This window comes from Cyprinus carpio, chromosome B12 (genome assembly GCF_018340385.1).
Source record: "Cyprinus carpio isolate SPL01 chromosome B12, ASM1834038v1, whole genome shotgun sequence".
Classification (NCBI taxonomy): Eukaryota; Metazoa; Chordata; class Actinopteri; order Cypriniformes; family Cyprinidae; genus Cyprinus; species Cyprinus carpio.
The window spans coordinates 25,220,915-25,234,273 of record NC_056608.1 but is presented as its reverse complement, the minus strand read 5'-3'; the positions used below and the strand labels follow the sequence as shown (position 1 = coordinate 25,234,273).

Sequence of the window (13,359 nt, the reverse complement as noted above, 5' to 3'; positions counted from 1 at the left end):
TTTTGTACCATGGTAACAGCATGAAGTACTTCATGAGTACCATGAATAATGAATTTAGTTTATATTGCATACAGAATATACCTTCACCTGGGGGAAAATAATCATTTAATATTATGGTATTATCAGTAAATTACTGCTACATTTTTACACAACAACAAACTCTGAAGGGGAGAGACTGTTGCTCAACATTGTGTGAGATACTTTATTTATATCAGTTATATTTAGTCTCCTCTAATGTTGCAATCATGGATGATGTCTGGATTGAGATATTAAACTGTGTGAACTATAAGTGGATGTATTTATAAACACCTATACTACCATTCAAAAGTTTGGGGTCGGTGAGATTTATATTTTTGAGTATCTCCTGCTTACTAAGGCTGCATGAATTTCATTAAAAAATACAGTAAAATTGTGAAATATTATTATAATGTAAAACAGCTGTTTTCTCTGTGAATAGGTGTTAAACTGTAATGTATTTCTGTGATGCGCAGCTGTATTTTCAACATCATTACTCCAGTCTTCAGTGTCACATGATCTTCAAAAATCATTCTAATATGATGATTTGCTGCTCAAGAAACATTTCTGATTATTATCAATGTTGAACACAGTCGTGCTGCACAATATTTTTGTGGAAACCGTGATGCATTTTATTTTTCAGGATTCACAGATGAATAGAAAGTTCAAAAGAACAACATTTATTTGAAATAGAAATCTTTTGGAACATTTTGTCACCCGTAAGATGTGTTTGGCATTAAAAGCTTCTGGGTCTTCAGCGATGGGTCTTTATCCTCCGCTGAGAGAAACACAGATCAGGTTAGAGTCTGTATTTCAGACATAATGAGATGTGATCAGCAGGCTCTGAATAACATTACTCAGCTGCTAAATTACAAACAGCGGTCAGAACTGTTGACGGATGGACGCTAGCAGGTCCAGCTCCTGCCCAGAGCAGCTGAATGAGAGCTTTGTGTGACGCTCACAACAATGATAAACATGTTTATGCCATTCCTGACAGTCTGTCCCATTAGTTTCATGCTTAAACAAGTACAAAAATTACTAAAACTAAAAAAATTTAAACCAAATAGACATATAAAAAAAAGTATAAATATGTAAAATAAATGTACAGTAAAATTGCTAACACTTAAATTAAAACTATTAAACATTTTCGTTAATTAAAATAAATGGAAAACAAAAATGTATTTGCAATATCTCCTAATCCAACAATCTCACAAACCTAATAAAAATAACAAACACACATAACAAGATTACTAGTACTGAAACTAAAAATTAAAACTATTTTAATTAAAATAAATCTGCAATTTATCTAAAACATTAGTTAAAACTAATCTAAAATGTAAAACAAAAATTAGAAATTCTGCCTAAGAAAATAAATTAAGTAGAAAAATTACTAAAAACTGAAAGCTAAAGAGAGTTTAGAAAACAAAAATCAAGTGTACAACATAATTTCTCATAATTAAACTAGAATTAAAACTAATTTTAGTTAAATAAAATAAAATGCAAATATTTTTGATGAAAGCGTAAATGTATTAAATTTAAAGTTCTCTTGTTTTAAATTTCAGTTAGCTGCCAAAGACAACTTTTGATTTTTGATATATATATATATTTCTTTTCAGCTTTAATTAGTTTTTTTTTAAAAAATTAAGTTTTGATATTTTTTGTACTTAAACATTTCATTTTATCGTCAAGGCAACATTTCTAATTTTTGTCTTACATTTAAGTTGAAGAACTAAAACACACACACACGCACACGCACACGCACACGCACGCACACGCACACGCACACACACACACACACACAATATTTGCAGTTCTGACTTAAATGTTAATTTTGTGAATGCAATATGTGATTTTGTGCATTAATATGAACACAAAATAGAACATACCAAAACATTTCTTGAAGGAAATATGCATTTTGTGATACAGACAGGTCCAGAATTCAGAGAAAAAAGTAATAATTGCAGGATGTAAACTTGCAATTTCTGGAAAAAGTCAGTATTGTGAGATTTAAACATGTGATTGTTAGATAAAACTCAGAATTGTGTTTTTTTTTATGCAAAAATTTTGGAATATAAACTATAAATTGCTAGAAATAATGTAAACATTGTGTATTATAAACCTGAAAATATAAACTTGCAATTCTAAGAAAATAAGAGAGATTGAATATAAACTCTAAATTGTGAGAAAAATGTCTGAATTGTGAGATTTTGACTCTAAATTGTGCAATATAAACTTATGAAAAATGAAGGGAGAATTTGGTTATAAAGAGAGAAAGTCAGAAGTACGAGATGAAAACTGCAAAACATAACCTTGGAACTGAAATAAAGTCAGAATTGTGTGTCATAAATGAGGGAGAAACAACTCAGAACCCACGAGAAACAAAACAGAACATAAAATTACTCTTCCTACCTTCGAGATGTTGTTTGTTTGCATGAAACTGCGGACGGAAGACGAGACTCCACTTCACGCTCACTTCCGCTTTCAGCGTCACGCTTAAAAGTCCTCAGCCGAGAGGAAACAAATATACATGATATATTTCTTAACATGTTATAATGAAATATATTTCATGTATATCATATTTAAATATGTACTAAGCATTTAAATAATAGAGAAGTGAATTATATTGTACTTTTAATAAACTTTCATACGTCTATTAACATTTACTATTTCGTATTTAATAAATACTTTTGTTACAGTTTGAAAATTCGTAACATTATGTATAATAATAATTCCCAAAGTCCAAAAAATACAATTAATTAAAAATGAAATAAGAATAATGTGCCTCACATCACGTTGGCCTCTTTACGCCGCGACGTTAGGTGGCGCGCCGACGTCCGATCAGTTCAAACTTCTGAACCTTTTGGCTTGCCATACAAACTGGTGAAGAAACAGCGGCGGCGGCTTCGGGTGACGCAGGTTATCAACAACAAATACTACGATTTTAACACATATTTAACTTTCTTTAAATCCTTGTGTATGTATATTAATCTTTAAACTGTAAATAAGTGTGATAATGGCGCACAATTATCGCTCTTACGAGTCCAGCTTTTGGGAGTTAAAATTGTCAATACCATTTCATTTGTTATATTTTTAATTAAAATCTCAGTTTAAAAGATTAATATAATGACATGTTGTATTCTGTGTCTCTCTGATTGTTCTGTGTGTGTATAGTGTTTTTCGTTAGGCTGTTATATAATGATTTCTACAAGTGCAAATGTTTTTGTAAATATTACAAATACGTAGAATTTTTATACAATTTTCTCTGTTTAGAAATTAAAAGAACCAACAATGTGTATGAGAAAAGCAGGTTTTGCCCAAACAGTGGCATAGACTGAATTAATCTGTAATCTCTAGTCTTGTATAAACTGAAGCAGAACTGTAGTTTCTGGCATGTTCTTGTGTTTTAATGTAGTTTTTGTGTGATCTGAACAGACTGTGAATGGCAGCGTCTTCGTCCTCGTCCTCGGCCGGAGGAGTCAGCGGCAGCTCGGTGACCGGGTCCGGCTTCAGCGCCTCTGAGCTCATCCCGCCCAGGAAAGTGCTGTACACCTATCCGAAAGGAGCCGGAGAGATGATGGAGGGTGTGTGCGCCGCGTCCCTCTCTCTGTAGCACCGCTCAATACTGTTTATGTCCCTCTGAAGCTCAAGAATGAAACATAAGCCTGTTATGGAACTGTTATTTTTCCCTGTTTAGGTCCTTCGCTTGTTTGTGAAATCCTTTTTGAATCTGAGCGTGGTTTCTTAGAACCTGGGTGTTTACGAGGGGTCATTCCCGTCTGTTCGTTAACGAGAGTGTGTTCGTTACACAGGATTTTCACAGTGCTGATCTACTGCATGTGTACATTTGCCTTTCTCCTCAGATGGATCTGATCGATTTTTATGCGAGTCTGTGTTCAGCTATCAAGTTGCATCCACACTGAAGCAGGTTAAACATGGTGAGTTCAAATAAAACTGAAAAAACACAACGATTTAGTTCACACTCAGATCATCTGAGATCAGGATGAGTGTGTTTCTTCATCAGGTTTGTAGAAATGTGTCATTGCATCAGTGTCTCAGCAATGGATGCTCTGCAGTGAATGGGTGCCGTCAGAATGAGAGTCCAAACAGCTGATAAAAACATCACAATAATCCACAAGTAATCCACAGTACTCCAGTCCATCAGTGAACATCTGGAGAAGACAAAAGCTGAAACACATCCAGCATTAAGATGTTTTTAAATAAAATACCATAGAGTCCATAATTCATAATAACACTTCCTCCAGTGAAAAAGTGCATCTCCTGTTGTCTCTCACATCAAAATCCAGACACATATTAGTTTAGAGCTGTTTAAACGGTGCTTGATCTGTGCAGATTTCTCTCCTGATTCACACTTTTTCACTGGAGGAAGTGTTATTATGGATTATAGACTCTATGTATTTGAGTTAAAAACATCTTAATGCTGGATGTGTTTCATCTTTTGTCTTCTCCAGATGTTCACTGATGGACTGGAGTGCTGTGGATTACTTGTGGATTATTGTGATGTTTTTATCAGCTGTTAGGACTCTCATTCTGACGGCACCCATTCACTGCAGAGCATCCATTGCTGAGACACTGATGCAGTGCTACATTTCTACAAACTTGATGAAGAAACACAATCATGAACTGAGGGAAAATACATATACAGCACATTTTCATTTTTGGGTGACACATTCCTTTAAAGTTCTGTGCGTGTTAGAGTTTGAATGAGAATTTGAGCTTCACCGATGGTTGATGTGGATTGTCTCTGATCTCAGATCAGCAGGTGTCACGGATGGAGCGTCTGGCCGGACTGGTGGAGCAGCTGGAGGCGGACGAGTGGAAATATAAACCCATCGAGCAGCTCCTGGGATTCACGACCTCATGACTGCATTCAGAACAGACGGATCAGTTTCTCCGCTTGTAAACATATTCATTGGTTTTTCCCCGTCTTGAATGAGCTGAAGTTCTTATGAATGGACTGTAGGTGTTTGTTGTTTTGGTTTATAATCTTCAACATTGAGTGTTTGTGATCATGTGTGTAAATATGCTTTATGTTTTTGGATACAGCTTTAGGAACACTTTAAAATATATTTAAAAAAAAATACATGTATGAACAATAAAAGCCTTTTTAAGCACAATTCATAATGTTGCATGAATTCATTTAAATGATCACAGGTGCATTAAAATCTACATAAAGTTTAACATTAAATCTGTATTGATTTAATTTACGTTCTTAGTGTGCTCAATAAATAAATAAAATGTATGTGTTTGAATTGCATATTGGATTATACAGTTTTAAAATTAATTAACTAGTTAATGTAGTGCGATGTGTGATTTGTCAGAAATCTATTTGATTTTATATAAAAAACTAAATCAAAATACATGTATTCAAAATTGCATAAATACGTTGTCTGCAACAACAATTGCATTTATTCAGTTAAAGGTATGAACATGATTTAAATATGAATAGCTGTGGAACAAGCAATATTCACTTAGTTAAAATGCATTGATTGAAACATTTATAATAAATAAATATATCTATTTTGTATTTAAAACACATTGAGTTTATTAGTACTATTACAGAAATCTGACTGACAAAGATGCATCACATTATGTTAATAAATTAATGTTAAAACTAAATATTATATGCAATTCAAATACATAAAATCCTATTTTTATTGGGTTATTTTTATTTTGTTTTATTTATTAGTTTTTTATTTTATTGTATTTTTATTTGGTTGCTTCATTTACTTTTATTTTATTATAATGTTTTTTTTTTTTTTTTGTAAACAAAAATTAAACAACTTGCTCTGCTTCCTGAATTTTCGATTATTAACGTGCCATGTTCAAATCTCTCAGAAAGTTCAAGCCATGCGCCTGTCAATGCATTTTGTTATTCAAAGTGTAAGTCATTTGCAAAAAGCAAAAATGTGTCATATTTACATTCTTACCAGTACAAAAGTGTTTTTCAGTGACTTTAGTCAGTGTGTGTTTTCTCTAGTTATTATTTAGTGAACTGAGCATGTGTGTGAGAAACTCTGTTTGGCTAAAACAGTGGCTGAGGGTTTGTTTCGGAGACAGACGTGTGGCACACGGTCCTGCAGGAACACAGAGAGGGGAAGGACAAACCAACCGATCGACGGACAGCTGTGTGGAGATAAAAAATACGAGCCTCAGTCTTTGTCCTTGAGCTGAAGCTCCTACAGAAAAACAAGCACAACACTCAGTCAAAGCTATCCTGTTCATCACCTAAAATAACTGCTGTTATGTGGAAACAATAAGAATAAAAGTTAATTTTCATGTTTAAACTTGAGTGGGAAAGGGAAAGCAATGCAATGTGAGCCTTGTGTAAACATTGCTTTGAGCTCCTGCAGATGCTTGATGAACCACTGAACAGTAGATGTTTATCAGCCTTTATCGAAGCAGGCCGCAGAGATGTTTCTGAATGAAAGTACTGAACGTTCTGTTCTGTTCTGTTCTAGCTGAGATATTGATTGTCTACTTCTGTATTCAACATATTCAACAAAAAAAATGGCATTTCTAACTCAACTGCTAGGAATGCTGGAAACACAGGGTGGAGCTCATGAAAGATGTATGTCACAGCAAAAAGAAAGAAACAAGAAATTATATTTTGCATGAAATGGGAATGGACAAAATGGAAAATGTATGACTACTGAGATATATTGGAATTAAAAAAATTTCATGAAGATTACTTTTTCAAAGCTTTTGAAATACTATATATATATATATGTTTGTATTTAGTATGAGTTAATTAGTAATAATATAATATAATATAAACACATTTTAAATAATATATGTGAAATGGGTTTTAAAAGAAAATCCTTATGGTCTTTCAAATAGGCTTCTTTTTATGCAAAATATTGATTTTGTTGTGAAATATGAGTTGAACATATTTTTATATTCAGATTTGCAAATTGCATAAACATTGCTCTTTTCTAAGTAGAATAACAGACTGTTGTAGATTTCATGGCATCATTTGAGTCATTCACTTAATGGCCATAAAATATAGGCGCCTCTGCGAGATGTAAATAAAGTGGAACGGTATGTTTTGTTCCTGGACGGGGAACACGTGTCTTTGTTGTTCTGTGGTTCCTCCTACATTCGGAGGGAACTGTTTGTCCTGCTGAAGTACATCTGTGAAGTTTGGCTTACGTCCAACAAACCTCCATTGCATTATATGCATAGGAATGTGTGCATGAACTTAAATATAAGTCCAGCTAGTGAAACTTCAGTCAGTCTGAGAGAGCTTCACGTAATAGATTTCTTGATCTTTCGAAACCTTATTTGCTTTGGTTGCTTAATTCTTTGTGCTGAAGAAACGGTTTATTATTCACAGTTGAAGTGGTCAAAGTCTTTCATTCAAATGGACAACAGCTTTAAGTTTTAACCAGGAAACCTTCCAGCAATTATTGCAGCATTTCGTAGAAGTCATAAGGATCATTATACGGCTGTAAACTCAACATGCGTTTGATCCAAAGCAACCTGTTGTTGCGGTTTTAATCACCCTCCAGTTCACAATGTTTTAGTATTAAACTCACAACCTAGTTACAGATAAATACTGAGGAGTAAGCTTTTCCTCAAAGTAACCACATCTCTATAATACTGTGCATGAGCATTAAAGATTGAACAAACATTACTTATGACACTATTTGTGTGTCTGCTACATGGAAATATATAAACCTATGGATGTAAAGTCAGAATTCAAGATTCAAGATTTTTATTTTATTCATCACATACATGATTATATAGAGCAGTGGTTCCCAATCCTGGTTATGGAGAACCCCCAACACTGCACATTTTAGATGTCTCCCTATTCAAACACACCCGATTCAACTCATCAGCTCATTGAGTGAAGTCTCCAAGACCTCAAATGTGTGTGAGAGATAAGAGAGACACCAAAAACGTGCAGTGTGGGGGTTCTCCAGGACCAGGATTGAGAACCACTGATATAGAGAATAATAAATAAATTGCAAGATGTAAAGTCAGATTGTGAGATGAAAAGTCAATAACAAGACATAGTCTCATATAGTATAGTGAGACGTAAAGTCAGTATAGTGAGACGTAAAGTCAGTATAGTGAGACGTAAAGTCAGAATTGTGAGACGTAAAGTCAGTATAGTGAGACGTAAAGTCAGAATTGTGAGACGTAAAGTCAGTATAGTGAGACGTAAACTCGGTATAGTGAGACGTAAAGTCAGAATTGTTAGACGTAAAGTCAGAATTGTGAGATGTAAAATCAGAATTGTGAGACGTAAAATCAGAATTGTTAGACGTAAAGTCAGAATTGTGAGACGTAAAATCAGTATAGTGAGACGTAAAGTCAGAATTGTGAGACGTAAAGTCGGTATAGTGAGACGTAAAGTCAGAATTGTGAGACGTAAACTCGGTATAGTGAGACGTAAAGTCAGAATTGTGAGACGTAAAGTCAGTATAGTGAGACGTAAAGTCACAATTGTGAGACGTAAAGTCAGAATTGTGAGACGTAAAGTCAGTATAGTGAGACTTAAAAAGCCAGAATTGTGAGACGTAAAGTCAGTATAGTGAGACGTAAAGTCGGTATAGTGAGACGCAAAAAGTCAGAATTGTGAGACGTAAAGTCAGTATAGTGAGACGTAAAGTCGGTATAGTGAGACGTAAAGTCAGAATTATGAGACGTAAAGTCAGAATTCTGAGACGTAAAATCAGAATTGTTAGAGATAAAGTCAGAATCGTTAGACGTAAAGTCAGAATTGTGAGACATAAAGTCAGTATAGTGAGACGTAAAGTCAGAATTGTGAGACATAAAGTCAGTATAGTGAGACGTTAAGTCGGAATTGTGAAGTGTAAATTCAGAATCACGAGATGTAATGTCAGTATAGTGAAACATAAAGTCAGTATAGTGAGACGTAAAGTCGGTATAGTGAGACTTAAAAAGCCAGAATTGTGAAACATAAAGTCGGTATAGTGAGATGTAAAGTCAGAATTGTGAGACGTAAAGTCAGTAGTGAGACGTAAAGTCAGAATTGCGAGATATAATGTCAGAATCACAGGTAAAGTCAGAATTGCACAATGAAATGAAGTCAGAATCATGAGACGTAAAGTAAGAATTGTGAGTTGTTGTAAATAAGAAATAAAGGTAAATAAATCATGTATTTACTGGGTGGCTGTAATGTAATGCTCAGAAAATCTGCTGTGATAATACATGCTAAAATTGCATCCTTCCTCAGGACTGAGGTGTTTTTTCATGCACTAAGCGTCTTTAAGGCACATTTGGCAGAGGTCAGATCTTCAGTTGTCCTCAAGCCCAGTTCTGCTGAGGTGTGAAGAAACAGCAGGCCTTTCTAAAAGCACCACATAAACGTGTGCTATAGTCTACCACTGATTGTACACAGAAAACCTCTTCTGACAGTCATTCTGAGGCCCATTAATGTTTGTGTATTCATGTGGCTGAACCGATTCAAATGCATTATATGCAAAAGCTGCAGCAGGATTTGAAGGAAAACACACCCTTGGCTAGCAAACAGAGGACAGGAATGTGCCTGTCTGTGTGGGACGGTCTCTGCTGACCAGCAACAGGCCTTCAATCTAAACTAGGAAACATTTAACCCTTCATGAACCTCCCCCGACTGCAGCAATTCACACTTTACCGGCCAAATACAGCCACTTTAGCTCAAAGACAAAGTCTTAATCAAATTACATCTTGCTTCATTATGAACTCTTTCCAGTAAACGCTAGTTTTTAAGTTTGTTGGAGCTATCTAATGTACCAAAGTGTGTTAGTTTCAGGGATTTCGTGTCAAAACTCCCAACAAATTCAGACCACTTTTAGTTCTTTTAAATGGTTAAATTGTGAAAACTGGGTTGTGTGTCCTTAGACTTTTTAAATTATTATTTTGGGTTAAAAAATACTAAGGAAAGTGTATTTTAAGTCTTTCACACTATATAAAAAAAAGCATTACTGTTATATTTAACCCATATAAATCTGTTTTCTTGGTACAAAATACATAGGTCGATTCTGAGACATTAAATTATAAAACTAGTTGTTTTTAGAGGTTTCGGGTTAACATTTTGTTTTTTATTGTAACTACTCACCATTTTGTAAAGTTTTTGACCATCAGAAGTACAAATGTGAAAATTCAGACCCTTTTAAAGTTAACTTTTGGTGTTTTTACTTTGCTGGAGTGTTCAAGCGTGTAATTAAGACTTTTTAAAACAATACTGTAGATTAAAATATAAGGAGAATTCTACATTGTAGGTCTTATAAACTATAAAAAGTGTTAACCTGTGACTGTTAACTATTTCTATCTATTTATTTAACCCATAAAACTGTGTTTAGGTCTTTGAATAATGCTAGTTAATTTAGATGGCAACATTTTGTTTTTCAGTCTAACTAATCAGTCACAGCATTTTAAATAGTTAGTTTGGCAATGTGACACATTCATTTTTAAAAGTAGCCTACAAATAGGAGGTCATAAAAGTTGCATGATAACAATAGAAGAAGAACAGCAAAAGTTGTGTACAATTAAGCAGATATCAGCTTTCCGAAAGTATCTCATGCCAACAACATATATTAAATCCAGCAGGCATGAATTATTGGATAAGGAAGCATTTGACTGCATGGATCTCGCAGTGTGTTTATTTAGCTGAAATCATCAGTCATTGTGTGGCTCTTCATGCACGTACTCAATGAAAACGCATCTACAGAGTCACTATTTCACAATTCTGTTTCGATTCGTGATGCAAATCACTTAATCGTCCAATCAAACCACAAACAAATGCGCAGACGTGAGATTTGCCACTGCATGTCCTGAGTTAAAGACAAAAGGTGATGTGAGAAACGCACCTCCTCCACCGCAGACAAAGCACGCTCTCGTTGAGCTGCGTGTTACCAGGCGAACTTGGGACGCGAAAGACGTGACATAGACACCGATTGGCTGGAAACTCGCAGGGGGCGTGGCCAGCGCCAGCGGCTATATAAGCAGGCGCGGAAAGGGTTGCGTCAGTGTTTGCAGAACTCACTGCGGATACTTACAGCTGCTGCACTTACTCCGCTTCTCACACGGCTTTGTTGGTCGCTGGTCTTTGTTACGGACTGCTTCATCTGCGGGAAACTACCGACAATTCATCACACCTGAGGATCTACAGTACTGAATATCGGTAAGTGTCTCATTTGAGGATTTAAAGCGTTTAAACAGCGCTGTTTTTATTGTCTCCATTGTTGTTCATTCAAACCTTGGAGTACAATGCAAGACAAAAGTATGCTGCATTTCTGATCATCTTTATTTGCTGCATTATTCATAACACCAGCACTGCAAAATCAGTAAAATAACTGTTTAATGCATGCATTTTTTTTTTCTTTTTTGTTAAAATAAGTGCGTAGTTCTTTGTTGACTGCAGAGATGATTTTCTTGCTTAGTGTTGCTTAGTTTCCCAGTAACAATCATCAAAGCATTTTTAGATGAGAAGCAAGTGACTTTTTACATATTGTTTTCAGACTAAATCTCAATATTTAGTGAATATGCTTATTAAAACAACAGAAACCTGTTAACGGGGCCAGAAAAATAAACTTAATTCAAGGGGAAGGGTTTTTTTCTTATCCTATTGGCATATTCATTTCTTATTTAATGCATGAAGTAATTTTCAAATACAAAAACAAACTTAATACATTTTTCAGAATGCAAGACTTTATAACTTATAAATCATTTTGCTTGTAAATGCATCCTACTGTTATTTAACCCATTTTTAATTTTTTTGCAATGCACCAGCTGCGTTTGTGTCTCGTGCATGAATAATAAAACCAAATCTCCTCTCTTACAGTCATTCTAAGACACAACAATGCAGGAGCAGCTGATTTCCAGCCTTTCATCTGAAGACTCGAGTCTCCCATCCACACCAACATCTGATGCTCCGTCCAAACGCTTGTCCTGGAGCAAACTGATGCAGAAACTACACAGCAGCCAAAGCCTGGACTCTGATTCTGACCATCACAGCAGCACAGACGACGCATCAGATGCAGGTAAACGCGCACTTCCTGCACAAGCTTCCATGCATACGATTTCCAACTTGAGTTCTCCCGCAAGTCTAATGCATGCATGCATCTGTCTCCCGCAGGTTCCATATCCATCGCTGATCTTTCCGAATCAGACTTATTTTTTGACCCGACCGAAGAGGCCTTGTGTAAAGAAGTGGTGCAGCTCATCGCACTTAACCTGACCGACGCCAAAGACGGCGTCTTGCACTGTTCCAAGCTGCTGATTCCCGAGACGCTCCTGGAGCACATCGGCCAGGAGCTGGTGCATCTGTCGGTCAGCGAGCCCTGCGGCCTTCGCGGTGCCCTCGTTGACCTCTGCGTGGAGCAGGATGGCAGCTGCGAAGCCGTGGGACAAATCTCAGTCGACCCGTACCTGGTGCCCACCTTCCAGCTCACACTCGTGCTGAGGCTCGACTCCCAGGGCTTTTGGCCAAAAATCCAGGGGCTTTTCGCCGGCAGATCGCCTTCGTCTCCGGTTGTTAGACGTGCACTTAAACTGAGCACTGGATTCAGAGTTATTAAGAGAAAACTGTACAGCTCTGAAGAGCTTTTGATTGAAGAATGCTGAGACTGACATGTCACGAACTTTTACTAGGTTTTAAGATGAAGCCGTTTGGTCTCGCTAGAGGCCTGATTGTGACCGTTTAAAGCGGTGTATTACCAACTCTCATTTGTACTGCAGATGTAGGGTGTATAAAAGACTTTGTAATAAAGTTTGGTTGGTTTATGTTGCACTTTTGCTGACGTTCTAGTGAAGCAGAAGTTTTCTGGCTGCTGTTGAAATGTTTACCTCAGGTTCATGGAAACCAAACGTGGCAGCTATTTTCCATGTAACAAACTTGATGTTTTTCCGTTATTCAAGTGCCGGATTGTTCAAAGATGTATATGGATGCAGTTATTGTTCTCTTAGATCAAATGGAAGAGTTTTTTTTTTTTTTTTTTTTATTAAACAATCATGCATATTCCATGCATCTTATTTATTTGATATTCAAATGCAATGGGTTCTGTTTTTTTGTACTTGAAAGAAATGCAGAAAATAAATTATCTTTTTAAAGAAACCACCAGTCTTTTTTTTTTTTTTTTTTTTTTTTTTTTTTTTTTTTTGATGCATTAGGCCAATGGCTGTAATTTGTACTTTTAGATATTAAACATATATTTTTCTTTATCTAAAGCAATATGATTTGCATTAATGCCAAAACATTATCGATTTATGCATTCTCTGGGAATCAGGAAGAGAAGTTTTATTACTGTATTTACTTCATAGTATTTTAATTGCAGCGCCATACGTAGATATGCCAATTTTTTAATAAACGTGCTT

General features: G+C 35.6%; 2 protein-coding genes across 4 annotated transcripts; both read left to right on the top strand.

Moving 5' to 3' along the window:
* The first annotated feature begins 2,826 nt into the window (after positions 1 to 2,826).
* LOC109078179 (anaphase-promoting complex subunit 16) lies at positions 2,827 to 5,150 on the top strand. Of its 3 annotated transcripts, none has more exons than XM_019093486.2 (4): positions 2,827 to 2,931; positions 3,448 to 3,596; positions 3,876 to 3,950; positions 4,788 to 5,150. In XM_019093486.2, exons 2-4 carry the CDS (start codon positions 3,455 to 3,457, stop codon positions 4,895 to 4,897), a joined length of 327 nt encoding a protein of 108 aa, XP_018949031.1. In that variant the 5' UTR covers positions 2,827 to 2,931; positions 3,448 to 3,454; the 3' UTR covers positions 4,898 to 5,150. The 3 variants fall into 3 exon arrangements, with proteins under 3 accessions (XP_018949031.1, XP_018949033.1, XP_018949032.1); XM_019093488.2 differs by having other exon boundaries at positions 2,885 to 2,927; XM_019093487.2 differs by lacking the exon at positions 2,827 to 2,931 and adding an exon at positions 2,965 to 2,989.
* A 5,833-nt stretch (positions 5,151 to 10,983) lies between these two features.
* On the top strand, positions 10,984 to 13,006 carry LOC109078178 (DNA-damage-inducible transcript 4). The gene is made up of 3 exons (XM_019093485.2): positions 10,984 to 11,167; positions 11,828 to 12,026; positions 12,122 to 13,006. Exons 2-3 carry the CDS (start codon positions 11,846 to 11,848, stop codon positions 12,607 to 12,609), a joined length of 669 nt encoding a protein of 222 aa, XP_018949030.2. The 5' UTR covers positions 10,984 to 11,167; positions 11,828 to 11,845; the 3' UTR covers positions 12,610 to 13,006.
* The last annotated feature ends 353 nt before the right edge of the window (positions 13,007 to 13,359 follow it).

What these genes read in the sequence shown, in the direction of transcription:
- LOC109078179 (XM_019093486.2), top strand. Translation starts at nt 3,455, where the DNA reads ATGGCAGCGTCTTCGTCCTCGTCCTCGGCCGGAGGAGTCAGCGGCAGC. An exon ending in AGCCGGAGAGATGATGGAGG is followed by an intron (nt 3,597 to 3,875) that starts GTGTGTGCGCCG and finishes CTTTCTCCTCAG; the next exon opens with ATGGATCTGATCGATTTTTA. An exon ending in ACTGAAGCAGGTTAAACATG is followed by an intron (nt 3,951 to 4,787) that starts GTGAGTTCAAAT and finishes CTCTGATCTCAG; the next exon opens with ATCAGCAGGTGTCACGGATG.
- LOC109078178 (XM_019093485.2), top strand. Translation starts at nt 11,846, where the DNA reads ATGCAGGAGCAGCTGATTTCCAGCCTTTCATCTGAAGACTCGAGTCTC. An exon ending in AGACGACGCATCAGATGCAG is followed by an intron (nt 12,027 to 12,121) that starts GTAAACGCGCAC and finishes TGTCTCCCGCAG; the next exon opens with GTTCCATATCCATCGCTGAT.